The 26,771-nt window shown below is 38.4% G+C and overlaps 1 protein-coding gene across 8 annotated transcripts in view; it reads right to left on the minus strand.

Moving 5' to 3' along the window:
- Positions 1 to 21,866, minus strand: part of lrp8 (low density lipoprotein receptor-related protein 8, apolipoprotein e receptor) — a 159,817-nt gene extending 137,951 nt beyond the window's left edge. For 5 of the 8 annotated variants that reach the window (XM_079629237.1, XM_079629236.1, XM_079629239.1 and 2 more), the window contains exons 1-2: positions 21,694 to 21,865; positions 20,713 to 20,832 (exon numbers count right to left, since the gene is read on the minus strand). In XM_079629237.1, coding sequence (XP_079485363.1) covers positions 20,713 to 20,832; positions 21,694 to 21,787 — 214 coding nt within the window. In that variant the 5' untranslated portion in view covers positions 21,788 to 21,865. Of the gene's footprint in view, positions 1 to 20,712; positions 20,833 to 21,693 lie in introns of all 8 variants that reach the window. The other 3 variants (XM_079629238.1, XM_079629240.1, XM_079629234.1) reach the window with 1 other exon arrangement.
- Positions 21,867 to 26,771: the final 4,905 nt, after the last annotated feature.

The raw sequence follows: 26,771 nt of genomic DNA on the forward strand, positions 1-26,771 counted from the left end.
TACATTTTTGTATCTAATTAATCACCACATTGTGTAATAATCGCAAGTTAATCGCACATTTAATTTGGCTGAGAAATTACACCCAAAAGACAGGCTGGTGGACCATATGATCTCAACATTTTACCTTGATTTTTTAAATAAAAGAGTGCATTTCTTATCGTTGTGATGTTAAAATAATTAGAGGAAACACACTTTGATGTTAGCTTGAGAAAGCCTGAACCTTGAACCAGGACTCGAACTCGGATCGCCTTGTGCATAACTACGGCAAACGTCAAGGTGCTCCCCGGAGCGCTATTGCTCCGACACCGTCATAACAGCAAACTTATATATTATATACAATATTTACTTATTTATTGAACTGTTTTATAAAACACATTTGCACTCGTGCTATTTGGAACAAAAACAGCACTCGTGTGATATTGCACTCAATACTCGTGTGATCTCATGTTATGACATAGTTAAGTGATATTAAAAACTCATACAGGGGCATTTTTGCACTGATATCTTGAATTTTAGGTGCATTAACTGCATTCTATACATCACGCAGTGAGTTGTTGCCCTGCTACATGTTTGTCACCCATCAACTGTATGAAATGTAAGATGACATACGCAGGTCTGGGGCGGGGCGGGTGAGTTAAATGTGTTAATAATTTTAACATTTATTAATAATTAATAACTTAAGTAGTAACCAGTTAAATCAATAGCCCTAAATATAATACAATAAAATAAAATAAAATATATTTTCCTAAGAAATAAAAAACATCCTGCTTGTATTAAAACGGTATTCATATATACTAGTTTTAATACAAGCAGAATGTTTTTGTTTCTTAGGAATAAATATATTATATTATATTATATTTTATAAAATATAATAATATTAATAAACGGTGACAGTTTTGTTAGTATATAACAATATTTTTTTCTAAAAAATATTATTATTATTAAAAACATAAAACATGTTTATAGTAGGGTACTTGCCCCCCAAAAATGTGGGGGGAAGTGTCTTATTATGATTGTTATAATGAAATTATACGTTTGAATATAATGTAATTATACGTTTGAATAAATTAACAGAACAAAAAAAATTAGAGTCAAGTTATTGACCTATCAATGTCAGAGGATGTCTGTTATATTGGAATCAAGCCTAATCATTTGCATTCTTCTCCTTTATGAATAATTAAACACTGGGCAGCTACCCAGAGTCTTGTCCTTTAACTTGTCGACAGACTCCACCCAGAGCAGAAACAGCAGCCAAATGATCGGCTAATACTCTCTATCCTCCAAGAGACAAGACAGAGTATAAATGGGTAATTGGCCACTAAACACTATGGAACCGGGATTACTGGGCATTACAAGTTGGACACAAGCCTTTGCTTAGCATGTGTGTGGATATGGACACAGAAATCCACAAAGCAGAATACACAGTGTTTGTATACTTGCATCGCTGTGATGACTACGTGATGACTGAAGAACTGAGGACTGTTAGACATCTCTAGCTCTTCAACTATCCTGACTGTTATAGCCTTTGCTTTTTAAATCTATAGTTGTGAGTCTGAATAGTAATTCTATGCTACAATCCTTTGCTGCGGTCGTCAGTGCAGCGCTTCTCGACTGAAAGCAGCAGGACATCAGGCCTGAGATGTACGAGTGCAACTCTTCGCTTTCCAATCGCACAGGATGCCACACGCACATAATCACAAGTCTCTTGAGGTGGGGAAATAGCTGATTAAACCAACTGTGTGCTGAATCTGAATGTTTCTGTCACTTCTTCACAGTACGACAGATGGGCAAGTGAGGAAAGAAGGAAGAGAAGATTGTGTGGGCAGTGCGTGAGAAAAAGTCTCAGTACAGTTTGCCAAAAACACACGATGCAGCCAATGATTGCAATGCAATGTGGTTTCCGTATATTAATTATGTTCCATTTATTTTGTTTTTGTTATGTCTTTTCATAAAAAGTAAAAAAGTAAAATTAAGGATAAACGATTGAAAGATTGTTTGCAGCAAGCAGTCTTCATTTAAAGCTCTCTAACATTCTATGGTTTGATGTCGATTTTGAAAGAAGAAATTAATACTTCAATAAAGTAGGAATAACAATGCACTAATCTGATCAAATGTGAGTAAATCATTTTACATGGTTGTAACGAGTATTTTAAATAAATTATGTTCTTTTAAACTTTCTTTTCATCTTAAAAAATTTATCAGTTTTCACAAAAGTATTAAGCAGCACAACTGTTTTTAACCTTGAGAGCACAACATCAGCATATTAGAATTATTTCTAAAGGATCATGTGCTACTGGCAAAGACTTTTGATCTAATAAAAGCACTGGTGAGCATGAGACTATATATATATATATTTTTTTTTTTTTTACAAATCTTACTCACCCCAAACTTTCGAACGGTAGTACTAGTGTACATGCCATTTTTTTACATATTTTAATTCACATTAATCAATCAAGTTTTTAAGCTGTTGCAATAATCAACAACATTTCTCAAAAAATGTCCCTTACTTGTTCACACTTTTGGTTCTAGCAAATCCTCTCTTTGCCTCTTTGACTGGCTAAAGCTTGCAGTCTTTGGCAGGTGGACAGTGGGATGGGGAGAGTGTATCTGGGTCACTAGAAGCCATGCATCCCAAGTCCGCCACCAGCAAAAAGAAAAGAGTTATTTTTCTTTTTTTCCCCTCTCGTTCTCGTTTCCCTCTGTCGTTTTTTTTCTCACACACTCCCTTTATTGATGGGAGCATTGGAATTTTGGCCCCTCTTTTACCAAAGACATGCACGACAGGTGGAGTGGGAAGAAGGGATGAAGAGAGAGAAAAAGAAAAAAACTCATGTGGGAATAAGGCTGGAAAAACCCGGCAAGGTATAACCAAGACGACAGATCTTCCTCTGCTTGTCACTTCCTCACAACCCTCTCCTTTCATCTCTGCCTGTAGCAGGTGTGTTATGTTGATGCGTGAGTAAGCATCATACACGCCCTGAGAGCTCTCTGTTTAAAATAGCTCTGACTGGAAAACACAAGCACACTTAAAACATTCTCCTCCAAAACGCACCTGCACCTCCCACAAGCGACCCTGATGTATTTCCACTCTCAGCCCTCCTCCTGCACATTTCTCCTTTCACACTCTGTACTTTTTTTTTGGTCCCTCTCGTTTGTTTAAATCCACTGATTTGTCTGTGGGAAACCGACAAGGATGAGAGAAAGAGAAAAAAAAGGAAGAGAAAGAAAAAGAGCAAGCGCAAAATATCACTATATTATTCATACTTTGAATATTGACACTACTGTGCGGCAAAGTGAATCAAATTATCTTCACATTACTCTCCCATTTAAGACTCCTGTTTTAACAACCTCTCTAATCTCTTCCTCTGTCCATCTATCCCTAGTGAGTGTCTCAGAGGGCTTATTAACATCGTGTTTACAGTATAAATAGTGTTACAGCAGACACACACACCTGATATACAGTAAACAAGCTCTTATACAGAAATACATTTGCTGATGCAAAAGTATATATTAGAAGAAAGACTAAAAAACGTAAAAAAATTATTCACTTAAAATTCCCTTATTTATATGACATTTAATATGCTCAATAATTATGGTTATTTCAAAAAATTCCAATAAGGTGATTAAATTGCAACAGGCCTACTGACAGCTATTTGCAGACAAAACAACTAGAAGTAATATCTTTCCAATGAGAGTTGGTGATCTGAGGCAATATGAGCGACGGAGACCACTCAGCATAGTTCAGCTTTAAGAAAATGCGCAGCAATGGGATACAGCAACTCCTAATGTAGCACAGTACTACATGCACTGCATGATGAAGTTGGATACTGCAGTTGAGTAGAAACGGTAACTATATCATCAAACAGTATAATGACTTTCAAGGATTTAACAGTATCTAACGATTCTGACAAGAGAGGTTCTGACAAAATGTTAATTGCTGCAGTCCGTTTAATAATATTAAAGAAATTGTAATAAACTTTTTTTTTTTTTTAAATAAGTTTGGATTAATTATTCAAATACTTTGTTTCATTACTGGATAAATCAGCGTTTTTGAATGAATCTCTTGAATGAATTATACAATGACAAATACATTTGTCAACAGTCCTTTTCATTGAGATTCAACCGATTAATTCAAGCAGCTGATTAATTCAAGAACGAAGCATTATGCGGTCTTAATGAGTGAATCATTGAATCATTCATTCAAAAAGTTGATTCATTCCCCGCCGTATGTTGCTCAGAGACGCGAAACAGTGCTGTGGCTTTGTTTGGAACTATTTACGTTGGCGAAATAGAGCAAAAACAGGCAATATTGTGTCTAAAATGTAAGTCACATCGGGCTAGATTTACTAACAAGTTTGTGCCAGCGCAAACCCTTTTTTGGTGTTAAAAAACTACTGTCAGGATTTACTAAAGACACTAAAAAGGCGTGGGCAGGGTTATTTTTGCAGCAGGCCTTATTGCATATGCATTTGTAGAAGTTTCCCTTTCAGACGCAAAATTTATGGGAAGAGAGTATTTAAATGAGTCATGCAAGGTGATTTACTAAGGTTTGCGCCAGTCAACTTACTGGTATTTGTGCAATTTATTATTTTATTATTTACCGCACACAAAAAAAGCATGTCTTAAACCAGACGCTAATTTGCGCTGCTCTTGGTAGATTGTGTGGTCATTATGGAAACCCCGGCTGCGTCTGTTCTTTAATTTGCGTGTTGTCAGTAGATCACGCACATATTTTTCCACTGCCATCTGTGCTTTTTTGGTTTTGCGTTCTCACACTAATTGGTCCTAATTAGTTTGGTAAATCTGGCCGTTAATATTAAACTTTTGATCATTGAACTGTTGTATAAAATCAATATCACATTTGTAATCGGCAGCGTCAACGCATATATGAATGTTTGCTGTGATCGTACTTGTCGCATGGGTGTTTGAATCAAAATCGCAATCTTGTAATTATTAAAATCGAACAGCTTTACTTGTAGGTGAATGCTCTGCATAGACAGGAACTCTCTGAACAGTCCCACGCATGCAACGCAAATAGCGTGTTTATGTATGTTTAAATTGTTTTGGGATTTTCTTCAAAGCATGCAATGGATAGACTGTGGTATACAAAGTACAGAACAGGGGTTTTCAAAACTCTCATGCAGCCTCCCCAGCAGCACATTTGGATTCCCCTGTGCAGTGCTGGAGAGGCTCTAGGAATGGCTTGAAAACTTGTTGACGACTAGTTGAAACTTTTCCCACCATTACACACCATGTACCATCACACCACCCAGCCTTATGTGTGTCATTCCCCACCATTATCAACACAGCCGAAGACCCTTTAGCTACTAGCTCAATATGGGGAAGAGTTGAGTTTACACACGGCAGGTGGAGTAAGATAATGAACAGGAAATCCAGTCAACCATGCGTTGTGCCAGTCTATATGCGACAGTCTCAATCACGGCCCGTACAGACTGACTCTCTACAGTCTATAATCAATGATGCACTGAGGCAGTGTAGTGAAATAAAGGGCCTTCTGGATTCATGCCCATAAGGTCACTGCCTTTAAGAACACCATTGAGAACAATTGGAAAGTTGTTAACCAAATCGTATTGTTCTCTTAAAGGGCTCTTCACTAATTTACTTTGTCTCATACTGTTGCTGATGTGCTTTGTCTCACCCGCAAAAAAATATTTTCGGCTTTTCTTCTCTGAAGAATTGACTCACACTTTGGTTGTTAAATCAAATGCACAAATGAATCACACACAGATGCACGAGCCCCCACCTCCTTTACCCAAAGGCACATTTTGACAGTTTAATATGTCAGAAGGAGCTATTCCTGACCCACGACCATGATTTCTCACAAAGCAAATTCATTCAAGCTCTCGTGCCCTGAAAATTTAATTGCCACAATTGTTACCTTTTCTCACCTCCCTCCTCTCTCTCCCTTCCAACTGCCCTCAAAAAAAAAGAAAAAAAAAAGTGAACAATGTGATCTTATTTAGCCAAAGTTTTTTTTTGTCTAAGGTCCAAGAATGCACCTCTAGCAACAACTTAAAGGGCTAGTTCACCCAAAATTAAAATTCTGTCATCAATTACTTACTTTCAATTATCTTTGGAGCACAAATAAAGTTATTTATTTTTTGGGTGAACTAACCCTTAAATGATTTGAATGCTGAAAGTCAGTTGATCAGCAGTGGCACTTGTATACTAGCTAGATCATCATTTGTCTTCTTCATAACCATTTCTAATTATATTTAAAAATGCTTCACAGTCATCCTATTTTCTCTAACGCACGTGCATGCATGCATACATTCACTTAAACACACACCCAGACATCTCAGTGTTTGCCATCTGGGTGGAGATAGTAAATAGGATCAATCTCATTAGAAAAGCATTGAGGGCAGAGATAGCAGAGCAGCCATCATGAGTACGGCTTCCCCTGTTAGTAATTTAATAAGTGGTTTGTAAGCCTCCGCATTAATTTAATTCAATTAGCCAACTTTGTCTCTTGATATATCTGGGCCTCTTTTGCAGGGAGAAAGAATTACCCCATCAGGCATCGCGTTGTGTCCACTACATCTCTTTATGATGCAGAAGCTGCTGATCCTTGACAACAATGACAGTATCGAACTGTAGGTCAATACAACAACAAATCTGAGTGAAACATCTGGTATCCACAGGCTCATGTGTTGAGATACTCCACAATCCTATTTTTAAAAATAAATAAAAAAGGTAATAGCGAAAGGTAATTGTATTTAAACTGTACAATGTGACTTTATATTCTGCAATTCAAACTTTATTTCTCATAACTGTGCCTTAAATCTCACAATGTCACTTTATTTCTTATTTAAATCTCAGTTACCTATTATTTTTTACTCAGGCTTCCATCCAATCCAGTCCACTTACTTCCCAATTACACATACAAATTGTAAGTCCATGACACCGAATCAAGTTTCAGGCTTCACCTATCTGTATTTACTTAGTTTGCTCCAATTTGCAGCCAATTTATTCTGTCATATGCTTCATCACCCTCCAAACGAGTACTAAATTCACTTGGGGCCGAAGTGAATCAATCTGGTTGATAAACCTGCAATTATTGTCTCCTCTGCTGGACAGATGAAAGAGAATCTTTTAGAAGGGTTGTGAAGCTCATTTTCTAACATTAGTGTTACTTTTCAAAGAAGGCTTAACAGACATTCTGCACATTTCTGCAGAGAGATGAAGGCCTTGCCTCTCTCCATTTCATTTGTTTTCCAAACACCATCCTTGTCTGTTGGCTCTCTTTTCATGCCTTAAGCTTCCAGCTCTTTTCTTGTTCTCCATCTCATTGGAGAAGTTACAAAGTAAGAGATATTTGTGGAATTTATGTATTGCAGAACTGCCAAAGGGCAATACAAATTCTGGGTAAAATGACTAGCAACTTAAAAAAAAAAAACAGGTCCTTGCGAAACTAATTCACCATTCTTAGACAGTTCAGTATCTGACAGGAAGATATTAAGCAATCGTTAATATTTATGACTTCCAGAGAAGTGAAAATTAAAAAAATGTATCAGGGTAACAGAGATGAATGTTAATTACAACACAATATCTCGCTCGTTTGCTAGGTCCATATCTCCACCGAAGGAACGAACAAAAAGGTAAATGGTGAATAAAATAACAATTAGTTAAGACCTCAGCATTTAACCCTGTCTGTTAACATTCACACTGCTGCAGGCTCTGAAATAAGTGCTGAAAGATGAGGTTATGTACTCTGGTATGCAGCATATGAAACATGGAGGAAAAGGTGTTAAACAGGCCCCGGTGCTAAATTATAAAAGACTGCTGTATCGATAAGCTCCAACACAATTGGTTCTGTTGTCAGTACTAGAGAAATTAAGAAAATATATATTTACTATTGCTATAAAGCCGTTATCTTGCAAATTTTATCTCGCCAGCCATTTCTGTATACAATAATATCAAACCATTTGTCTGTATATGTATTTTTGCACTACTATTCGCGGTCCAGAAGAGAGAAAGATCTCTCTCACGCGGAGCCACAGCGCTAATGAGTGATGATGGATGTTTTATGTGTTGTTAAAACATTTGTCGTTTTCATTGCTTTTTCTTTTGCCATAGATATTTACGATTTTATAACAAAAAGAACCAATAAGAATACCGTTAAAGTACTGGATCGATAAGCAGTATCGGTAAGAGTAGTAATACTGTTAAAACCTTAACGATACCGATCCCTAACTGCGTATGTGTCAAACTCGGCCATCCACGGTTAAGTATCATTTGAAAGCGGTGCGGACAATACTGCTTGCGAGACGCGAGTCCGGATGCGGAAATTTAAGTATACCCGGGCCTTGAGACTTACCACCTGCATTTATTTGTTAATATTAGAGCAGTCAATTTAACAATTATATATATGGTATATATAAATTGGCACCTCTCTGTCCAGACCTCAAATTCATTGAAAGTCTTTGGGATATGCTAGAGTAGACGTGCTTGACTCTTGTATTGTCAATTCAAGATCTTGACCAAAAATGTATTCACCTCTTGAAGAATATAACATCAAAAAATGTATTTCCATCAACTATTGAACTTATATTCAATTAAATAATATTCTCAATTTATCCATAATTGTGCAGCTCTGCTATACACCAAGATCCCATTCAAAAGCGATTTCAATACCCCTCATATTGATAGCGGCTTCCTGATGCCCATGAATTATAGGACTATACACATAGTATGCATGATTGCAAATTCAAAAGTGAAAGAGAAAAGTGAGCGTGCATTCAAAATACCCACTACACGGTGTTATCGGCAAGTTTATATACCAGTCTGAAAAATCACACTATTGTATACCTCTTCGTGGGTTCAATTTTTTTTCTGTAACGTTAAGGAGTTTTGATTTATATGCTGTTGAATTTTTGATGATCACATTAGCTTACTTGAGTGTAAGCAATCTTCTATCCGCCCCTGGTTTACGTAGAACTTCTTCTTGGCTTGTTTTTGGATCCGAGGATGCTGTACTATTTCTGAAGATCCATGACAGCGCCCCATACCGTATAACAGTGAAAACATGGATTACCGGAAACATTTGTCAATGGCGGGGAAAGAGTAAACTACTTCTAATTTGACACAGCATCTTAAAAAGATGGTGTGTGTGAGACTGAAAAACAGTGAGACATAACGCAAAATATGTCATCTATCACATGTTTAAATAGACCAGCTAATAAAAAAAAAAGTCATCTTGGCATTTTATGCATTTGAGGACTTTTCTCTTATTGATATTTGTGATTCATTGTGTATAACTTGATGAATGAACCAGCATATCATGTAAATAATTCATCAAAAAGTTTATATCAATTGACAGCCTTTGTCTATTCTCTAAAGCAGGGGTCACCAAACTCAGTCCTGGAGGGCCGCTGTCATGAAGAGTTTAGCTCCAACCCCAATTAAAAACCTGAACCAGCTAATCAAGGTCTCACTAGGCATACTAGAAACTTTCAGGCAGGTGTGTTGGACCTGGTTGGAGCTAAACTCTGCAGGACAGCGGCCCTCCAGGACAGAGTTTGGTGACCCCTGCTCTAACGTGTAAACCACATAGCCGGATCAGTGTGCTCTCACCTCAGCAAAGATCAGACAGGGTAATCTAATTACTGAAACGGTGCAGTCTACATTACTGACTAGCTGTAGCTCTGAAGTTTGTTCTGAGTCGTGCTGAGAGGTCCGGCTGGAGTGGACAGATCTGCTCTGCACTCATTAAAGCAGCTAAGCACCACCTGGGCTCTGCTTTCAAAGCTCATTAGACTGGACTTTAAAGCACTAGTTCAACCTCAAATTAAAATTCTGTCATAATTTACCTTCATGTTGTTAGCATGTGTTATTTTGTCAAATGTCTGAGCTGCTAATTTAAATACCATAGAAATGAATAGGGACACACATAATCAAAGCTGAGGTGATCAAGTGATGCTAAATAATGCTTAATAGATGGGCACAGGGTTCTGTGCCATCAACTAAAGCCGCGTTTCCACTGCGGGAACTTTCCCCAGGAACTAGGAACTTTGTTGACAGCTAGAGGATACTCAGTGTTTACACCGCAGGAACCAGTGTCTAAATGAAGTTCCGGGTAAATATTTCCCCCTCCGAAAGTCCCTGCTCGCGGGGTAGTACTTTTTCAAAGTTCAGGAACTTTCGGGGGTGGGACTTGTGTGCTGAACATGCTGATTGGTTGTGTTCACGCCGCATTTTGATTGGATGACTCCACGCAGCATTCTAATTTAACCGGCATTTTTAAAAATCTATTGCGGTTCGTGGCTTCATGCAGTAAGAGTTGTCTGTCTACAAATATGGAATACATTTTTTTTTTTAAACACAGCTGGACCGACGACGAGGTTCAGGCTTTATTAAGCATATTTGTGGAACAAGACATTTTCTGCGTTTTCGCCCCAGCCATCTCACGGACCACGGTCAATGTCCGCATCGTCTAATTTTATATCTAACATTACGAGTTTTATGAACACGCTTAGTATCAGTGCTCGTCTCTTTTCTGCCGTTTTGTTAATTTCCTCGTTAGTAAACCAATACATCACAAACAACTGCAGTACAGTTTAAATCTCCTCCATACTTATTATAAATGTGGCGCTCAAAACTGATTACTGTCCGTCGCAGACTGGGAGGAGCAGTCGAGCGCAGTTATAATCTTCCCGGTACTTTAGACCGCGGTGTAAACGCAGAAAGCAACCGGTCGGGCAAAAAAAGTTCCTGGGAAAAAAGTTCCTGGGACAAATTGTTCCGGGTAATTTCGGTGGAAACGCGGCTTAAGACATGAATGAACTTGCCCTATTCTCTAGTGTGATGCACATGTGATCAGAGTGCACTCCACACATGCACACAGCACACACAAACACTTAAATTCAAATCTGTAAAGATATTGTGTTGTCAAAATTGAAAAAAAAAAAGCTCAACAATAACTATTGTCGTCATTTGTATGTATATGTAATAGTCAAACATATGTATTCAAACTACTTCCAATGGTTTAAACGATGTTATAGCTATGAAAGCTGGGTGATTTAGTTAAACATTTTATATTAATCTTTTATTTCTTGTTGTTAATAGTAATACTATTTTTATTTTTCAGTCTTTTAGACAGTATTTAACATTTATACTGCTGTGATTTTTTTTTTTTTATCCTTATGTCAGAGGAGAAATCCTTATTACACATCAATATAACAATAAACAGAAATATTTATCTACACATTTACACTTAAAATTTCAATACATGAAAAAAAATTCACATGGATACCGGAACACAAATGAACTGTTGAACAGTTTTGAATCGATTTGTTGAAACAAACTAATTTGAAATGATTCAGGGAAATTTCATTTTTAGGAAACTTAATGGCCAAATAAAAAGAGCATTAAATCATTGCAAATCAAATATTCACAGTGTTGATTGGGTTTATTTTATTGCCAATAAAATCAGCAGAATCTACTGTTCAATATATCGTTCAGCCCTACTTATGCTGTTTGAAATCCTCGTGTAAAGTCTGTCAAACTGTAGCAGCATGCTTAACTTAAGAACCTTAAGGAAAGGACATGCTTTGCAGTTTACACAGATCAACAACTATGCAAGTCTTTAATTTGGGTTATGAAAGCAAACTTCACCAAGCTTTCTGCAGGTGTATTTTTCAAGGCAGAAAACTTAATATAAAACAGTGTTATGCATGCATGCAAAAAAAAAATATATGTAAACGTGCACACACACACATTATAAATATATATATATATATATACACATTATCTCCCTTTCTCTCACTCTCTGAATCGTATTATTACTGGTGTGGCCTGTGCTGGAGACTTGGGGCCTCACACTAATCTTGCATGGAGACAGGGCTATTGGGGAAGTGTCAGGGTGCTTGCAAACAGGAGGACCGCTTACACGGAAATGAAAATAAAGAAAAGGCGGAGAGGAGGGGATGGGTCCCACCATGCTGGCAAGGAGAGAGGGAGAGAGGGAGAGAGAGAAACATGGGGAGCACTGAGCACAGAAGTGCTGGAGAGTCAAAGAGATAAAGAGACATTGAGGAGCTACTGGGGGCTTTGAATTTGAAAATGGGAGGATGGGCAAAGTGAGGAAGATACACAAGGAGTAAGAAAGGGGGAAAGGCTTTGAACAGTTTCATGAGGCCCTTCTCCTCCTCAAAGCTGAGTTTTTCCTAAGAAATATTATTAAGGTTCCCTTTTCGTGAGTCAGTTTGTTTGACTGTCTGATTAAGTGAACTTGTTCAAATCTGATCCAAAGATGTGTTTGATGTTTAGAAATAAAATATATAAATAGAATAAATGTATAAAGAAAAAAAATCTGTTTTACCAACAAAAAACAAAATTTATTTGACCTATTTTAACTATTTTACTTCTCGAATTAAACATTTTCAGATTCTATACATGTAATTAAGTTTAAAGTTGTTGAAAAAATGTGTTCTTCAAACTGTAGGTTGGTTAAATTTTAAAACTGCAATAAAAACTAAATTTGAAATTTGAGTGGGTTTATTTTATTTTTTTACAGTGTTTTACAGAGTAAATAAGAGTAAAAACTTCAACATATTCCTTTTCTTGTTCACTACAGTCAGTTCTTATCGTCTACAATCCACAACAAACTTCCACATTTTCTAACCAGGTGGTCTGCGTGTGAGAAAGTTGAATTGTTCCCCTTCGACTAAATGACAATCAGGAAACACATTAAAGAAGATGCCATGCTGTGCCACATAAGGCAGAATATAACGCATGCATGCACACACAAACAAATCTCAGTAGGCGACTACGACACGACTAGTGAAATGCGCAACATCCTCCCAACACTCAAATCACTGACAGATCGCAAATAGGGATGCACAACATATCAGAATATATCAGTACCATATTGTTATTATTATAAAAAAAATTTTTTTTGTCAATATTGGATATTGAATTGTAAATCTTCATTTTCCCTATTTCAAATAAATCTTTAATTTATTTAGGAAATCTCTATATATAATCTATATACAGTAATGTTGCGATGCCTAAATTTACTTGTAGCATATATACATTTTATTTTTAGTGTTATATTATTTATTTCTACAAAATATAATAGAATTGTAATATCGGCCAGTTACCGGCCATAACATGAAAATAATTATTGAATCATCGGTCTCGACTGTCTACTCAAACAGTCTAAGCAACCTGATAAAAAAAGGATCTGACCATGTGTGTACAGTATGTACGAGTGTAATAATCTAATGAATGTTCCAGAGCACCACTGAAAGATTAAGTAAGGTCAAAAGAGCTCTCTCGCTCTCATTCGCTCTCTCTCAGAGAGCATAAAGGTGCAGAAAAAAATAGCAAATCTTCATACATCATTTTCTATCCTTCAGCAAGGAGAGCAGCATAAAATATACACCAACTCTACATGTCGTAAATACAACTGTGGAAGTCGTTTAACAACCTCATCTCAACGGAGGATCATAGCTACTTAGAGCAGATACCACTCCTTGCTGCACTGCAGTGATTTAGGACACTTTTCAGCTCAATTTCCATAGCTGACACAGTACAGAAAACATTGAGGAGAAAGGTAAGGACCCGTGTGAATAAATGAGACTAAGAAAAGTCTGGCCAAGTTGTAGACAAACTCAAAAGAATTATAATATCTGAAGCTGTGAGACCCAAAACCACACACAAACAATGATACTGGCTTATACACATTGGGAGAATGTCTGTCAGTGCACAGATGGGTATTAGCCAAATTATTTATTCATAAAAACAGGTTTTGAATTATTCTTCAAATTCTATTCCAGGCCAAAATTGGGAAAGTGACAAGCGAGCGAGAGCATGAATAACATAAATGTAAATAAAGCCGAGTCATGTTGAAATATTCCACTAATCTTGGCAGGGATTAGATAGTCATAGACATTATGCTCTCAGGCACATGGACTGATCAAAAAGGAACTGGGATTTTGGGGGTTTGCAGTACCACGCCAAACAATACATATATACATAAACAAGCTTGTGAATTATATGTAACAAAACAAAAAGACTTCCGCTTTCTGTTGTGTTGGTACTGCTTGATAAAACAGTGCGCAACATCTAATGAATCGATTCTGACAATAACACGAGTCAACGAACTGAAATGGTCAGATTCCTCGTAGAATAATTTTGGATTATTTACTCACTGAACAAAGGGTAAGAACTGCCAAGTTATGGGTACTTTCTGAAAATAATTTTTAAAAAATGGCAATTTGTACGTTAAAGAACAGATTTCAATGTGATTTTTAGAGAAATATGCACATAAAATAGTAAAAATGGAATTGATATCATTGGGCTGGGATAAAGTTTGACATTGCAAAGGATTTTTATCTGCCATAATTCGATTGATAACCATAAAGACTGCAAATCAAGGGAAACGCTTGTCACATTACCTGAAAAGAAAGAAGAACAGGTACTGTGGAACTGGAACAAATAAAATGTACTGTGAACTCTTTATTTAATATTTACTAATGACATGAATGAATTTGTAAATATAACCGCATGTTGATGTTTATTTGGGATTGAGGGGTGACAGTTTAATCCATAAATTAGTCAAGATTAATTTGTGACAATGTGATAACTGTATCTATAAATGTGATGATGTATATTTTTGAGGCCAAAACCCAGAAACGGTTAGCATTTTAGCATTTCGGGTTCCATCGTCCGGGCGTCATTTGTTTCTTATAATGGGTTTTTAATTAAATTCCTGAAATAAGGTCTGTGGTTAACACAAGCTCAATATATTTTCACATTGCATTCTATGACATAAAAAACATCAGTAATACCCCCTTGTGATTTTTCTTAAAGCATCTACTTGTCTTGAAAAAGTAACAAGTGGCTAAATGCAATGGGACAAGAGAGGTTGTCAGGGACATTAAACGTCATAAACCCTGAATAGTTAAGCTCATCTACACACTAAACCACTTTTACAGCCTCATTGTGTTTATAAATCACGCTCTTGCAATCCATTATTTTCTTTTTTATTTGTTTATTTAAATAAAAACTGAAAGATTTTTAGAAGCTTAACGGTGGTGACGTTGAAGTCATGTGACCATAGTCTAGTTCGTTTAAAGCCTATGTTTAGCTGTTTAATACCTCTGGTGATTGTATTTAGGCTTCAAAATTAAAAATGTATGTGAAGATTATCATGATGAACAAAACGTAAGAATCATTAACTTTTGTTGGTCATGGTCACAGAACTTATTTTCTGCAATAATCCAAGTCAATGGAAAAATCATATTGGGTTTTTGTTGAGGGAAATCCTGTAGGAAGTCTGACATTAGCGCCATGTGTGAGAAGAAGCATCCTCTTTCTTATCTAATCCTCTGTCTACACCCTCTCTTCTTTTTACAGGCCTGCCAAACAAATCACTGGCCTGTGGCTGATTGTACCGCACACCTTGATGAGCAGAGACCACCTGGAACCCATCTACAACAAGAATACAATGTGGGGAAAAAAATTGATAAATGAAAAAAAAAAATGTGTTATTACCACTTCAGCTGCCCTTCACCAACGGCTACTGAGTGTGCTGGAGGCAGTGTCTTTGTTCACCTCTCCCTTTATTCAGTTTCTTTCTCTCCTTATGTGTCTGTCACATTCCCCACCCCCACTTACTGAGAACAAACAGAGACCCAAGATTTCATATCAGTAAGTAGCTCATGAAATTCACCCGAAAAGCTTATCCACAATATCCAGGCAATAACCACAATACGAAGATGAAAACACGTACGTTGTCTCTCTTTGCTTCGTCCTCTCTCGCTCTCCGTAGCTCTATTACACTTCCCTAATGAAGATTATTCACAATATATCAGCATTACAGAGGAAATGCAAGTCAGAACGATCCCATATCCTCTCTAAAGCTTCAGAATTGTGTATGCATGCACGAGAGTGTTGAAAGTGTGACAGTTTCAAGAGAACACAGACTGAATGCTTCATGCTAATGAATGTTCGCACATTCAAACAAGACATCATCATTTTGGCATAAGTGCTACTTGGGTAAAAACAAGCCTCTGTTTAGTAAATTGAAGAGTTTTTTCACAAAGGGGACCTTCTTGCCCTTGAACTCAAATAACCCCACTGATCTGGCATATCCACACAGCACATGGAGAGGCACTAATTGGATTTATGTTATGCACATACACAGTTCATGGTCACCTGGGTCTTTGTTTCACAATAACTTCACTCCCGCTATCACATACACATGCTTAATCTCACAAAAGGACCGGTACGCGTTTTCTGATCATATTAATGAAACAAAAAGCCCATGGGCAATAAAAAAAAAATTCCCACCGCACTAACCGGTTTTGAGCAGCAACAAGATTTCTCTGCCAGTACAATTCGGAGGAGCATCGTGACATTTTACTCTACCTTATGTCGTTCCGAACCTGAATTACTTTCTCTTTTGTTTGTGGAACACGAATAGTTTTATTTTTGAAGAATTTCCTGAGAAATGAGGTCCAAAATGACAAAAAGAAAAAACACCATGTGCTATATTCCAAGACTCCAAATCAAATAGCTTGTTGAGACAAACAAACAAAATATTAAATTGTTATTCACACACAAAAAATTACATCCACACTAGCTCTCCTCAAGCATTCGTTAGAAAAGTAGCAATGCCCAATTCGAGAATTAATCATTCTTTGGAGTCTGATCTTTTTAAATGAATCAGTTGATCCAGATCCCCAAATCAGTCTTTGATCAGAATTGAACTGATCCAGTTTTCAACAGTTAACAGACCATAGGGAGAATCAGTTAAGAATACATTTTTCCATCACACAAACAGTCTGTTTATCAGTAAAATAAATCATATTGCATGAAAGTGAATAAATGATGACATGACAATGTTAATTTTTGGGTGATATTTTTTTGGGGGAATGCAAGCAAGAAGCAAGAAGCCTGCTGATTGACAACAACAAAATCGATATATTGTTTGCGGTCTCTTTCCCAGCAACGACTCAGAGACCAATTCACAAGAAAAGGGTTGTAAAACATGAAAGGTAAGTGTTACAAAATAAAATCAAAGTGAGTGGGAACTGGGAAGGGTGCAGCACAGTGACATCTTCCTCATAATTGCACAGGTCTGAACACATAGTGAATCACTTAGCATGACTGTACACATCATAAAAATGTTTTATTTCAGGCTAAAACTCTCCTTTCTTCCTGTTAATAAGCACAGGATTGTTGCTGTTTTATTAAACCTGCACATTTTACAAAAAAAGCACATTTACATTTCCATGAGGAATACTTCCTCCCTCAAAGTAAACAAATGAGATCCTCCTCACAAGGTGCTGCAAATACTTGGAGAGCAGTACCAGGAAAAGATTGTCCTAGAACCAGTGTTTGCTTACTCATTTAGCTCCGCTTTACTCTGTGCGTACTATGTGTGTGTGTGGATTGAATAAGAAAGGAGTGCATTCAGACACGTAATACAAGAGCTCAGTCTAATAGCAACACGTAATACATAAGCCTACTACTAACACAGACAAGCTATGTTAGTTGTTACCCTGCACAGCCATTTAATATAAAAATGAGATATTATTAGGCATCTCTTGTGTCTCTGAAACACACTATGCCATGTAATACAGGTGGTTAGGCTCATTATCTCAACAGATTCAATAACCATTCCATGGGAGACAGGATACCTGATTATGTCTCCGACCTGTGACCTTGTACGATATGTTCTATTTGACCTCTTTTTGAGAGATTGAGAGAAAAATAAATTATTTTGTGTGTTGTGTATGTGCAAGAGAGATTTGGAGCGGCCCCTTGTTATATTTGTGGTAAAGGTATGTGAAGCACTTGGTTACCGGTACTTAAAATTAGCCATTAAAAATGAGTTGTAATGTTCAACACAATACGTGTGCAAAACGAGTCAAAAAGGAAAAAAAGAAAAATGGCCTGTCACCTCTGTCTGGTTTTTCCCCGTGATGTCTTGCCTCGTAGAAAATAAATTCATCATGAAATAAAATATACAATAAAGAATAGTGATAACAAAATACCCAAGTCAAACAACTCAAAATCTTATTTTTTCTAGTTTTTCATACAAGTAAGGATTTCAAGCTGCAAGATACCTTTGACAGATTTCTGCTGCCCAAAACATCTGCCAACAGAACACGCCACCGTTCAAAAGTCTTTAAATAAATTAATACTTTTATCCAGCAAAGATGTATTAATTCCATCAAAAGTGATAGTAAAAACATTTACAATGTTACAAAAGCTGTGTATTTCAAATAAATGCTGTTCTTTTGTACTTTCTATTCATCAAAGAATCCAAATAAAATGGTCATGGTTTAAAAATACTAAACTATTTTCAACACTGATAATAATAATAAATGCTTTTTGAGCACCAAATCAGAATAGAATGATTTCTGAAGAATCATGACATGTGACACTGAAGATTGGATTAATGGCATCCAAAAATTCAGCTTTGCCGTCACAGGAATAAATTACATTTTAAAATATAGCCAATTGAAATAGAAAACGGTTATTTTAAATATAAATTTTTCACAATATTAATGTTTTTACCATATTTTTGATCAAATAAATAAAGTGTGGTGGCGCATAAGATACTTGATAATCTGAGTGTACAAGCAAACTCTAAAGAGTCTTTTATCTCCAGATTTGCAAGTTACAATCATTATTGTCACTTATTTTTGGCTATTATGGTTATCAGTTATCATATTCCGATTTGTCTTAATCTCTTCACAAGACTACTTTCAGCTATTTTCTCTCTGACTTGTCTGTCTGTTTGTTCACAAACAAGTACAGGGGAAATGTTTGCATCATAGCCCAAAACCAACAGTAAGTAAACAAATCATTATCAACATTAGCCTGCTAAAAAAAAAACTTTTTATAGTTTGTGATTTTTGGAGATATTGCTATAAAATGTACTATCAAGAACGTTTTGTCAACATTGATTCATGTCGTAATAAATAAATGTCCGTGTGACGTTCATCTAAGACTGAAGGCCATCCTGAGACACATAAATAGTCTCTAGCCACTAAGCCAGTCTCTACCGAAGAGCCCACTTCATCTTCAGACACAAAGCTCTGTGATTAGAATTTGGTACTGAAAAAAAAGACACAGAAAGAAAGGGAGAGAGAGCAGTATGTGTTGTGAAGTGTTGCTATTACTGTCTCCATGGGCAACTAAAGAGGAATCCTGCCAATTCTGTGAGTAGGTTGTGTCTGGGAGGGGAGTGCAAAGCACAATCCTTAAGGTATTATTCTAATTCAATGTCTGTCCAAGTCCACAGAAAAACATCCAGAAGAGAGAGGGGACCATTCAACCCTGGTGACAGCCCAAGAGAGCGCTTCTACCTGGGGAGTAACCCCACAGACACCCTGCCTGCTGGAGATACCACATGAAATGGGGCACCTTTGCATGAATCCATTTAAACAAGCATAACCGAAGCCAAGAAAACACAAGGTGAATGTGACAAACCTGAACCTGGGGGAATGATAGTTGGCAATGGCACAAAATCTGAGCGAAATGCTTTCATGATTTTTCTTAAATCAAACTGGAACAAATGAAAATAATATAAGTCAGATCAGGTGGTTTCATAACATAAATAAAATAATTAATAAAAATGGGTCATCTAAATAAGCAAAAATCAAAAGCGACCCGATGTGTGTAAATTCACACTTTTTGGGAACAAGGTGGAGGCGTCTCTTTCTCCTACGTGATAAATGCAACCAACCATTCCTGCTCTACATACTAGTTTGTTTACAGCTGAGAAAGCTTAGCAGGCGGCACACAGCCTTTATATTTATGACCTTTATAATCCTACATCCTACATGACTAAAACACTGTGTTGCTGTATTTGATCAAAATGTCCAGAAAGCAGTGCAGATTTGTGAGATTGTCACTTTATGGCATGAAAAAGTACAAAGTAACAGCAATTTCAATTTTAATTCCATCAGTTTTCAGAAAAGGGCATTCTCTCCACTGCGCCTCCGAACACTCCACTTTACCATATTCATCAACTAACCAGGATAATTAATGCACTTTAAATTAATACTGTGACCAATACAACAGTATAATTACATTTAGTGGCAGTTGTGCCTTTCTCTCCTCTGCTGTAGCCTACAGCTCAATTAAGTCATTCGACTTGCTGATTACGATTTTTATGTTTGTCTTTCATTAGCAAGTCCTGCAAAAAATCAATCTTGCCTGTGTCAAGCTTCCTGCAAAGTCCTACTTACATTCATAGCTAATAACCGGATGTCTGTGTCTAATAATACGTTCATAATATGCCATGCACAATGTCCATTTCAGACATATTACCTGTCACTATTATTAATTACAATAATAAAGTGTTATTACAAGCAGCTTCACACAAAAAATAAGTGCATTGTCTTTTACTGATACATCCTGCACAGTAAAACTAACACTGTAATCTACACTTATGTATACAGTGTGTGATGTCACTTTACAAAGCATAAAAATAGGAAGTAAAAATTCCAGTATAGAGGTACCTAAAGCCACAACTCATGACAGTTGGAGTCTTTTCAAAGAAGCAGTGTGCCAAAATTATGCCTGTGGTTTCAAAACCCAGTGAGTAGTCTAGACAGACAGCATTTCTGGTATCATAAACTGTTTGAGACCCCAGTTGAAGAGGAACAAAGATGGTACCTTCATGGCTATATATAAAACACCTGTTAAAAAGGGGTTCAAATTACTCACTGCAGTTCTCCTCGTCGCTGTTATCCGAGCAGTCATCATCATCATCACATCTCCATGGAGTCGGGATACATCTGCCGTTCCTGCACTGAAACTGACCGCTTTCACAGTCCGGTTTAGTTCCTGTCATATAAAGAAGTTGTGTGTAAAACGGTGCAAATTTTGGGGGAGATCAAGTTATTAACTAAAGGCAATGATCACCACACAGAGACTGTTCCAATATGAGTTTTTCCCTTTGCCCTCCCCAATTTTCAATATTTTGTTTCATCTCTACTTTAACCCATTCAACTTCCACAAAGGATGTCAAAACAAAATGTTGGGGGACCTACTATGTACAATATATGTATCATTAATTATAGATTCATATATTGCACATATCACAAAGAACTCAAACTTAAACTTCAAACTTAAAATAAAGAAAAGTTAAGACAGGGCCCACGTAAAGACATTCTTAGCAATAGTTTACTGTTTTACAAGTCTCTGGCTGTATAGTCCAACATAATTGTATGCGAAGTTCTGTTAACAGCTGTCAAACAATACTGTCAGTAAAAAATTGATGTGCACTTAGGTTGTAGTAAATGTATCACAAACTATAGGCTAAATGACCAAGGATAAACGACACGCGAGCATAAAAACACATCTAAATTATACTGTTGACACATTCAATGAGAGTAAAGTTGCGCTATTGCGAATGGGTTACTTTCAATGGTGTACTACAGACTTATACAGTACAACTATAATTACATTTTATACAACAAATGCTTCCTTCTCATTGTGCCCACAACGAACACAGCAGGACAAGAACAACATTCACTTGATCAGATTGTCTTTTCTTAAAAATACAAGCTGTATAAAGAGATTAACATGATATAGAGCGCAAATAATGTCTCGTCATCGGAAGTAGATGCACGCGGCTCCGCCGGTGTTTTACAGCATCAATTTACATTCATAACAGCGGACTGTCAGCGTGGAGCAGACACTTACCATTCACCAGCAGAAACCCCACGAGTATCATATGTAAAAGCAGCAGTTTCCCTATAGCCGTCCACATCTTTACAAATAAAGACGTTGTGCTCATACGGAATATAAAAAGGCCGTGCTGTACAGTCTCTACCTCCTGACTCCGTGCAGTCTGCGCTCTGACTCTCCACAAGCTCCACTCTGCTTTGGATACCAGTTTGAATCGATGACGCCAACGCGGAAGGGCGGGGCCATGCGTGATGACTTGTACGTACGGGCGGGGTTAATTTTGAGCAATTAAACAAAACATGTCATCAGTCTTCTACAGTTGAAGAGATTCGTAGCGTGGGCATTGTAGAGTACAAATAATTGTATAGATAGTTTTGTAAAAAAAAAAAAAAAATTAAAAACTGAGAGAAACGTGATTCTTAATAGTTTTGGGCTCATACATATTTTAAAATATAATATAATATGAAAAAATAAAATGGGAATGTTTCTGAAAAATTAACAGGTGCCGCACTTTTGTTGTATTTCATTTATGTATGTGATCTACACTTAATAAACATTAAAGCACACTTACAGTGTGTGTGAGAAAAAGTAAATAGCCATATTGGTAAATGTTTTTAGAGTAAAATAGAAAACATTTTTATTGTTATTTAATTAAAACAAATGTAAGTAAAGAGTATTTAAGTGCACTCCCAGAAACCCCTGCGAGATCCATAAAATGTCTTTAGATTATCTAACAAGTTATATTTCTTACTATTTTATTAAGTCCATTGTTGTGTTTTGTGTTTCATGTTTGTTCATGTTAATGTTTGTTGTATTAGATTCTAGTCTCTAGAAAGTTGTTTAAGGGGTAGCTGCAGGGACTGGCTGGCATTATAAACAGGAAGCTGTCGGGATTGCAGCGCTATGATAAATTGTTCCCCCTTCTTAAGTGTGAAAAAAGAGAATGTAAGAGGGAGGGAGAGAGAAAGAAGTTGAATGTTTTTTCTCAGTTGAGAAGGCATCACCATCAGTCAGTTGTTCTCTTTTCTCACATGCACTGAATCAACTGTTAGAAACAGCTTTGCTTGGGTTGTTTCTGAGAGATTACTTTAACTGCATTTTATAGCATCAGTTTCTGCTATGAACCACTAAGTTAGCCATAATAAGAAGCTCTGTGGCTAATTTTCTGTTGTGAAAAAAATCATAAACCGTAACGTAAAGGAGAGTTTAACCCAACCTGTTGTATTATATTCTATATGACATGCATAATTTTAGTTCAGAACTAGTCACAACACCACAAGTTTGATTTTACTGGGCACCATGAAGTCATAGCTATTGTCTCTCCCCAACTTTCTATTTCAATGTGTAACCAAGAAATACAGGACAAGAAAGAAAGAAAGAATTGTCAAGAGATTAATTGACTCTTTAAGGCAAGACACTATAGTGTCTTGCCTTACATGCAGGCAAAACCATTTTTTTATGCACCGGCCCATTTTGAGATTTTAAGCTATTTTGCTTCAATAACATGTTTGTTTGTTTTTACTAGTGGAAAGAAAACATACAAAATACACATTTAAGTGCTTATTTACTCTGTTTGCATTTGTAGATTTTGAATATAGGCTACTGTATCTTTAAAGTTTATTTTCTCAAAATAAGCCAGAAATAGCACTGACAGTATACACCAGACTTTCCAGTTTTATTCATATCCATATTCTGAAAGTCTTAACAGATGGGTGTATATTCAGCAGATTTATAATAACATTTGAATTCTAAAAATGTGTGTTTTTCTGACTTATATAGCCTAGTAGTGCTAAATTGTGATATCTAAAAACATTCAACTCATGACAACAAAATGAAACAAGATTTTTGAACCTGGCTTATTCCAATGTTCAGATTTCTGTTTTGAAAATGTCTACAAATTAGTGCATATTTAATTAGATAATGCCAAATTTGCATATTCAAACATAGCATTTTAGAAAACTTGTAATACAAATCAATTGCGTAATGTACTGTGATTAATTAACTGAGAAAGTATGATGAAATGCAAATTAAAAATGTTTTACCTTACTCACTTGTATAGCGGCCAACATCAAAATTTAGATTTTTGGTGTCAATGACATTTTGACTGGTCTCTGGGTTATTTCTGGGAAATAGGGAGAAAATTCAAAACTGAAAAATTGTGTGAGAGCATCAGAACATAAGAGCGTAGGTCAGCTGATCAGCTTTTTCTCTCTCTTTCAGTGGCAGAACTCGCCTAACCTGCCAGAGCTGTTCTCTGCCAAGCCGCTGACCCAAAAAACAGAGAGATGTTTAGTCGATAACTGGCCAGTGGCCCACCAGCTATTCAGGTGAGAAACAGGGTTTCATCAAAAGATATGACAGTGCAGAACTTCCACACTGCAGAAACAACAAGAGATGCCTGAATGGTTGTTCCCTGCCCTCTTTAGAAACACAGGTTCTAAAGAGGGCATTATTTGAGGAAGTGTATGTTTGTTAACGTGGTGTGCTTTGCATAATCTATTTTGGTGTGGTTTGGAAGTTAGATTCCAGTCGCTGATGTTTGAATATTCCATTGATTAGAGTGTAATGAGGCATTTTACACAAATCACCTCAGTGGGTAAAAAGATGTGAAAGGGGGACCTTGGAGATATGCATGAATTCATCCCTTTTGCCAATCAGACTGGAAAGTGTGAGTGCCCTTATTATCCCTCAGACCCAACTCATGTTTTTGCTTCCATGAATTCTCACTGTTACTCAAGCATGAGAAGATGTTCTATTTCAGACATATTGAATCATAGTGAGGCTCTAGAACTTAAAGCAATATTATATTACAAGTTAGCAATAAAGTGATTTGACCGAAAAAAATTATATTCTGTTATGTATTCACCATCATAGTTCCAACCCTGTAAGACTTTCTTTCTTGTGGAACAGATAGGATAAACCTTGAAGAATTGTACTGATCTCTTTTTTGTGCAATTACACTGAAAAAAAAAAAAAAAATCTGGTAAAATTCACAATTACAAAGACCACTTTGAATTAAATGTGGAATATTGAAATATAGAGACTTATAAAAAAATATATATTTGTACAGTCTACATACAATGAATCAAAAAGAAAATGGGTCCATACTTATTTTGCTCTACCTTTCAAGTGTCATTCTCAGTCTCCATTTATTGTCAATGCATGGAAAACAGTGAGTACAATTATTCATATTTATTTAATGTTGTTTTCCATAAAGGAAATTTTATATACTGGAGCAATATTGTCACGGGTATGGTGCGGATGAAGACAGGCAGAGGCCCAAAGTTCCAATTCAAACTTTTACTATAATAAAACTTAAACAAAACTGGTACAGGCAAGGGTAACACTCTCCATACACAATAACATATACAAACATAAGCATTGACCGACAACTGAAAGGAGAAAGACAGGAACTTAAATACACAGAGGATGACGAGGGTACAACAGGTGATGACAATGAAGGGTGATTAACTGATAAACTAGACAGGTGATGAAAATGAACTAATGAAAATGACGACAGAGATGAAGAAAAACACTGAATGAGAAAAACAACCTAAAAGTCCATGGAAACAACAGAAAACACATTAACAATGTGACAGAACCCCCCCCTCCCCCCAGGCGCGTCCTCGCGCCGTAAAACATCCAAAGGGGTGGGAGGGTGGGCGCCCTGGAGGCTGATGAACAGGTGGCCGATCTGGAGCAGGAAGCCTCCAGGGCGGAGCAGGACGTGCAGGTGGCCAGGGCGGAGCAGGATGAGGGCGTGGCCATGGCGGAGCAGACGGACCCTCAGGCGTCCATGGTGGTGAGGACCCTTCGGGCGGCCATGGCGGTGAGGACCCTTCGGGCGGCCATGGCGGTGAGGACCCTTCGGGCGGCCATGGCGGTGAGGACCCTTCGGGCGGCCATGGCGGTGAGGACCCTTCGGGCGGCCATGGCGGTGAGGACCCTTCGGGCGGCCATGGCGGTGAGGACCCTTCGGGCGGCCATGGCGGTGAGGACCCTTCGGGCGGCCATGGCGGTGAGGACCCTTCGGGCGGCCATGGCGGTGAGGACCCTTCGGGCGGCCATGGCGGTGAGGACCCTTCGGGCGGCCATGGCGGTGAGGACCCTTCGGGCGGCCATGGCGGTGAGGACCCTTCGGGCGGCCATGGCGGTGAGGACCCTTCGGGCGGCCATGGCGGTGAGGACCCTTCGGGCGGCCATGGCGGTGAGGACCCTTCGGGCGGCCATGGCGGTGAGGACCCTTCGGGTGGCCATGGGAACCGTGTCGGAAGGGCCTCCACGATCCCCTCAGAGGACTTATTGCCCCCCCCCAAAATTTTCTTGGGGAGGTCAGCACTGGACTGGACCAGCGGCGAAGAGGGCTCTGAGCTGACCGGGACCAGCGGCGAAGGCTCTGGGCTGGACGGGACCAGCGGCGAAGGCTCTGGGCTGGACGGGACCAGCGGCGAAGGCTCTGGACTGGACGGGACCAGCGGCGAAGGCTCTGGGCTGGACGGGACCAGCGGCGAAGGCTCTGGGCTGGACGAGACCAGCGGCGAAGGCTCTGGGCTGGACGGGACCAGCGGCGAAGGCTCTGGGCTGGACGGGACCAGCGGTGCAGGAAGCTCTGGGCTGGACGGGACCAGCGGTGCAGGAAGCTCTGGGCTGGACGGGACCAGCGGTGCAGGAAGCTCTGGACTGGACGGGACCAGCGGTGCAGGAAGCTCTGGGCTGGACGGGACCAGCGGTGCCGGAAGCTCTGGGCTGGACGGGACCAGCGGTGCAGGAAGCTCTGTGCTGGGCAGCGATAAGGGCTCTGTGCTGGGCAGCGATGAGGGCTCTGTGCTGGGCAGCGATGAGGGCTCTGTGCTGGGCAGCGATGAGGGCTCTGTGCTGGGCAGCGAGGAGGGCTCTGTGCTGGGCAGCGAGGAGGGCTCTGTGCTGGGCAGCGAGGAGGGCTCTGTGCTGGGCAGCGATGAGGGCTCTGTGCTGGGCAGCGATGAGGGCTCTGTGCTGGGCAGCGATGAGGGCTCTGTGCTGGGCAGCGATGAGGGCTCTGTGCTGGGCAGCGACGATCCAGGGTCGAAGAGGGACCAAAGCGGAGAATGGTG

Source organism: Phoxinus phoxinus, assembly GCF_949152265.1.
Source record: "Phoxinus phoxinus genome assembly, chromosome: 11".
Taxonomy (NCBI): Eukaryota; Metazoa; Chordata; class Actinopteri; order Cypriniformes; family Leuciscidae; genus Phoxinus; species Phoxinus phoxinus.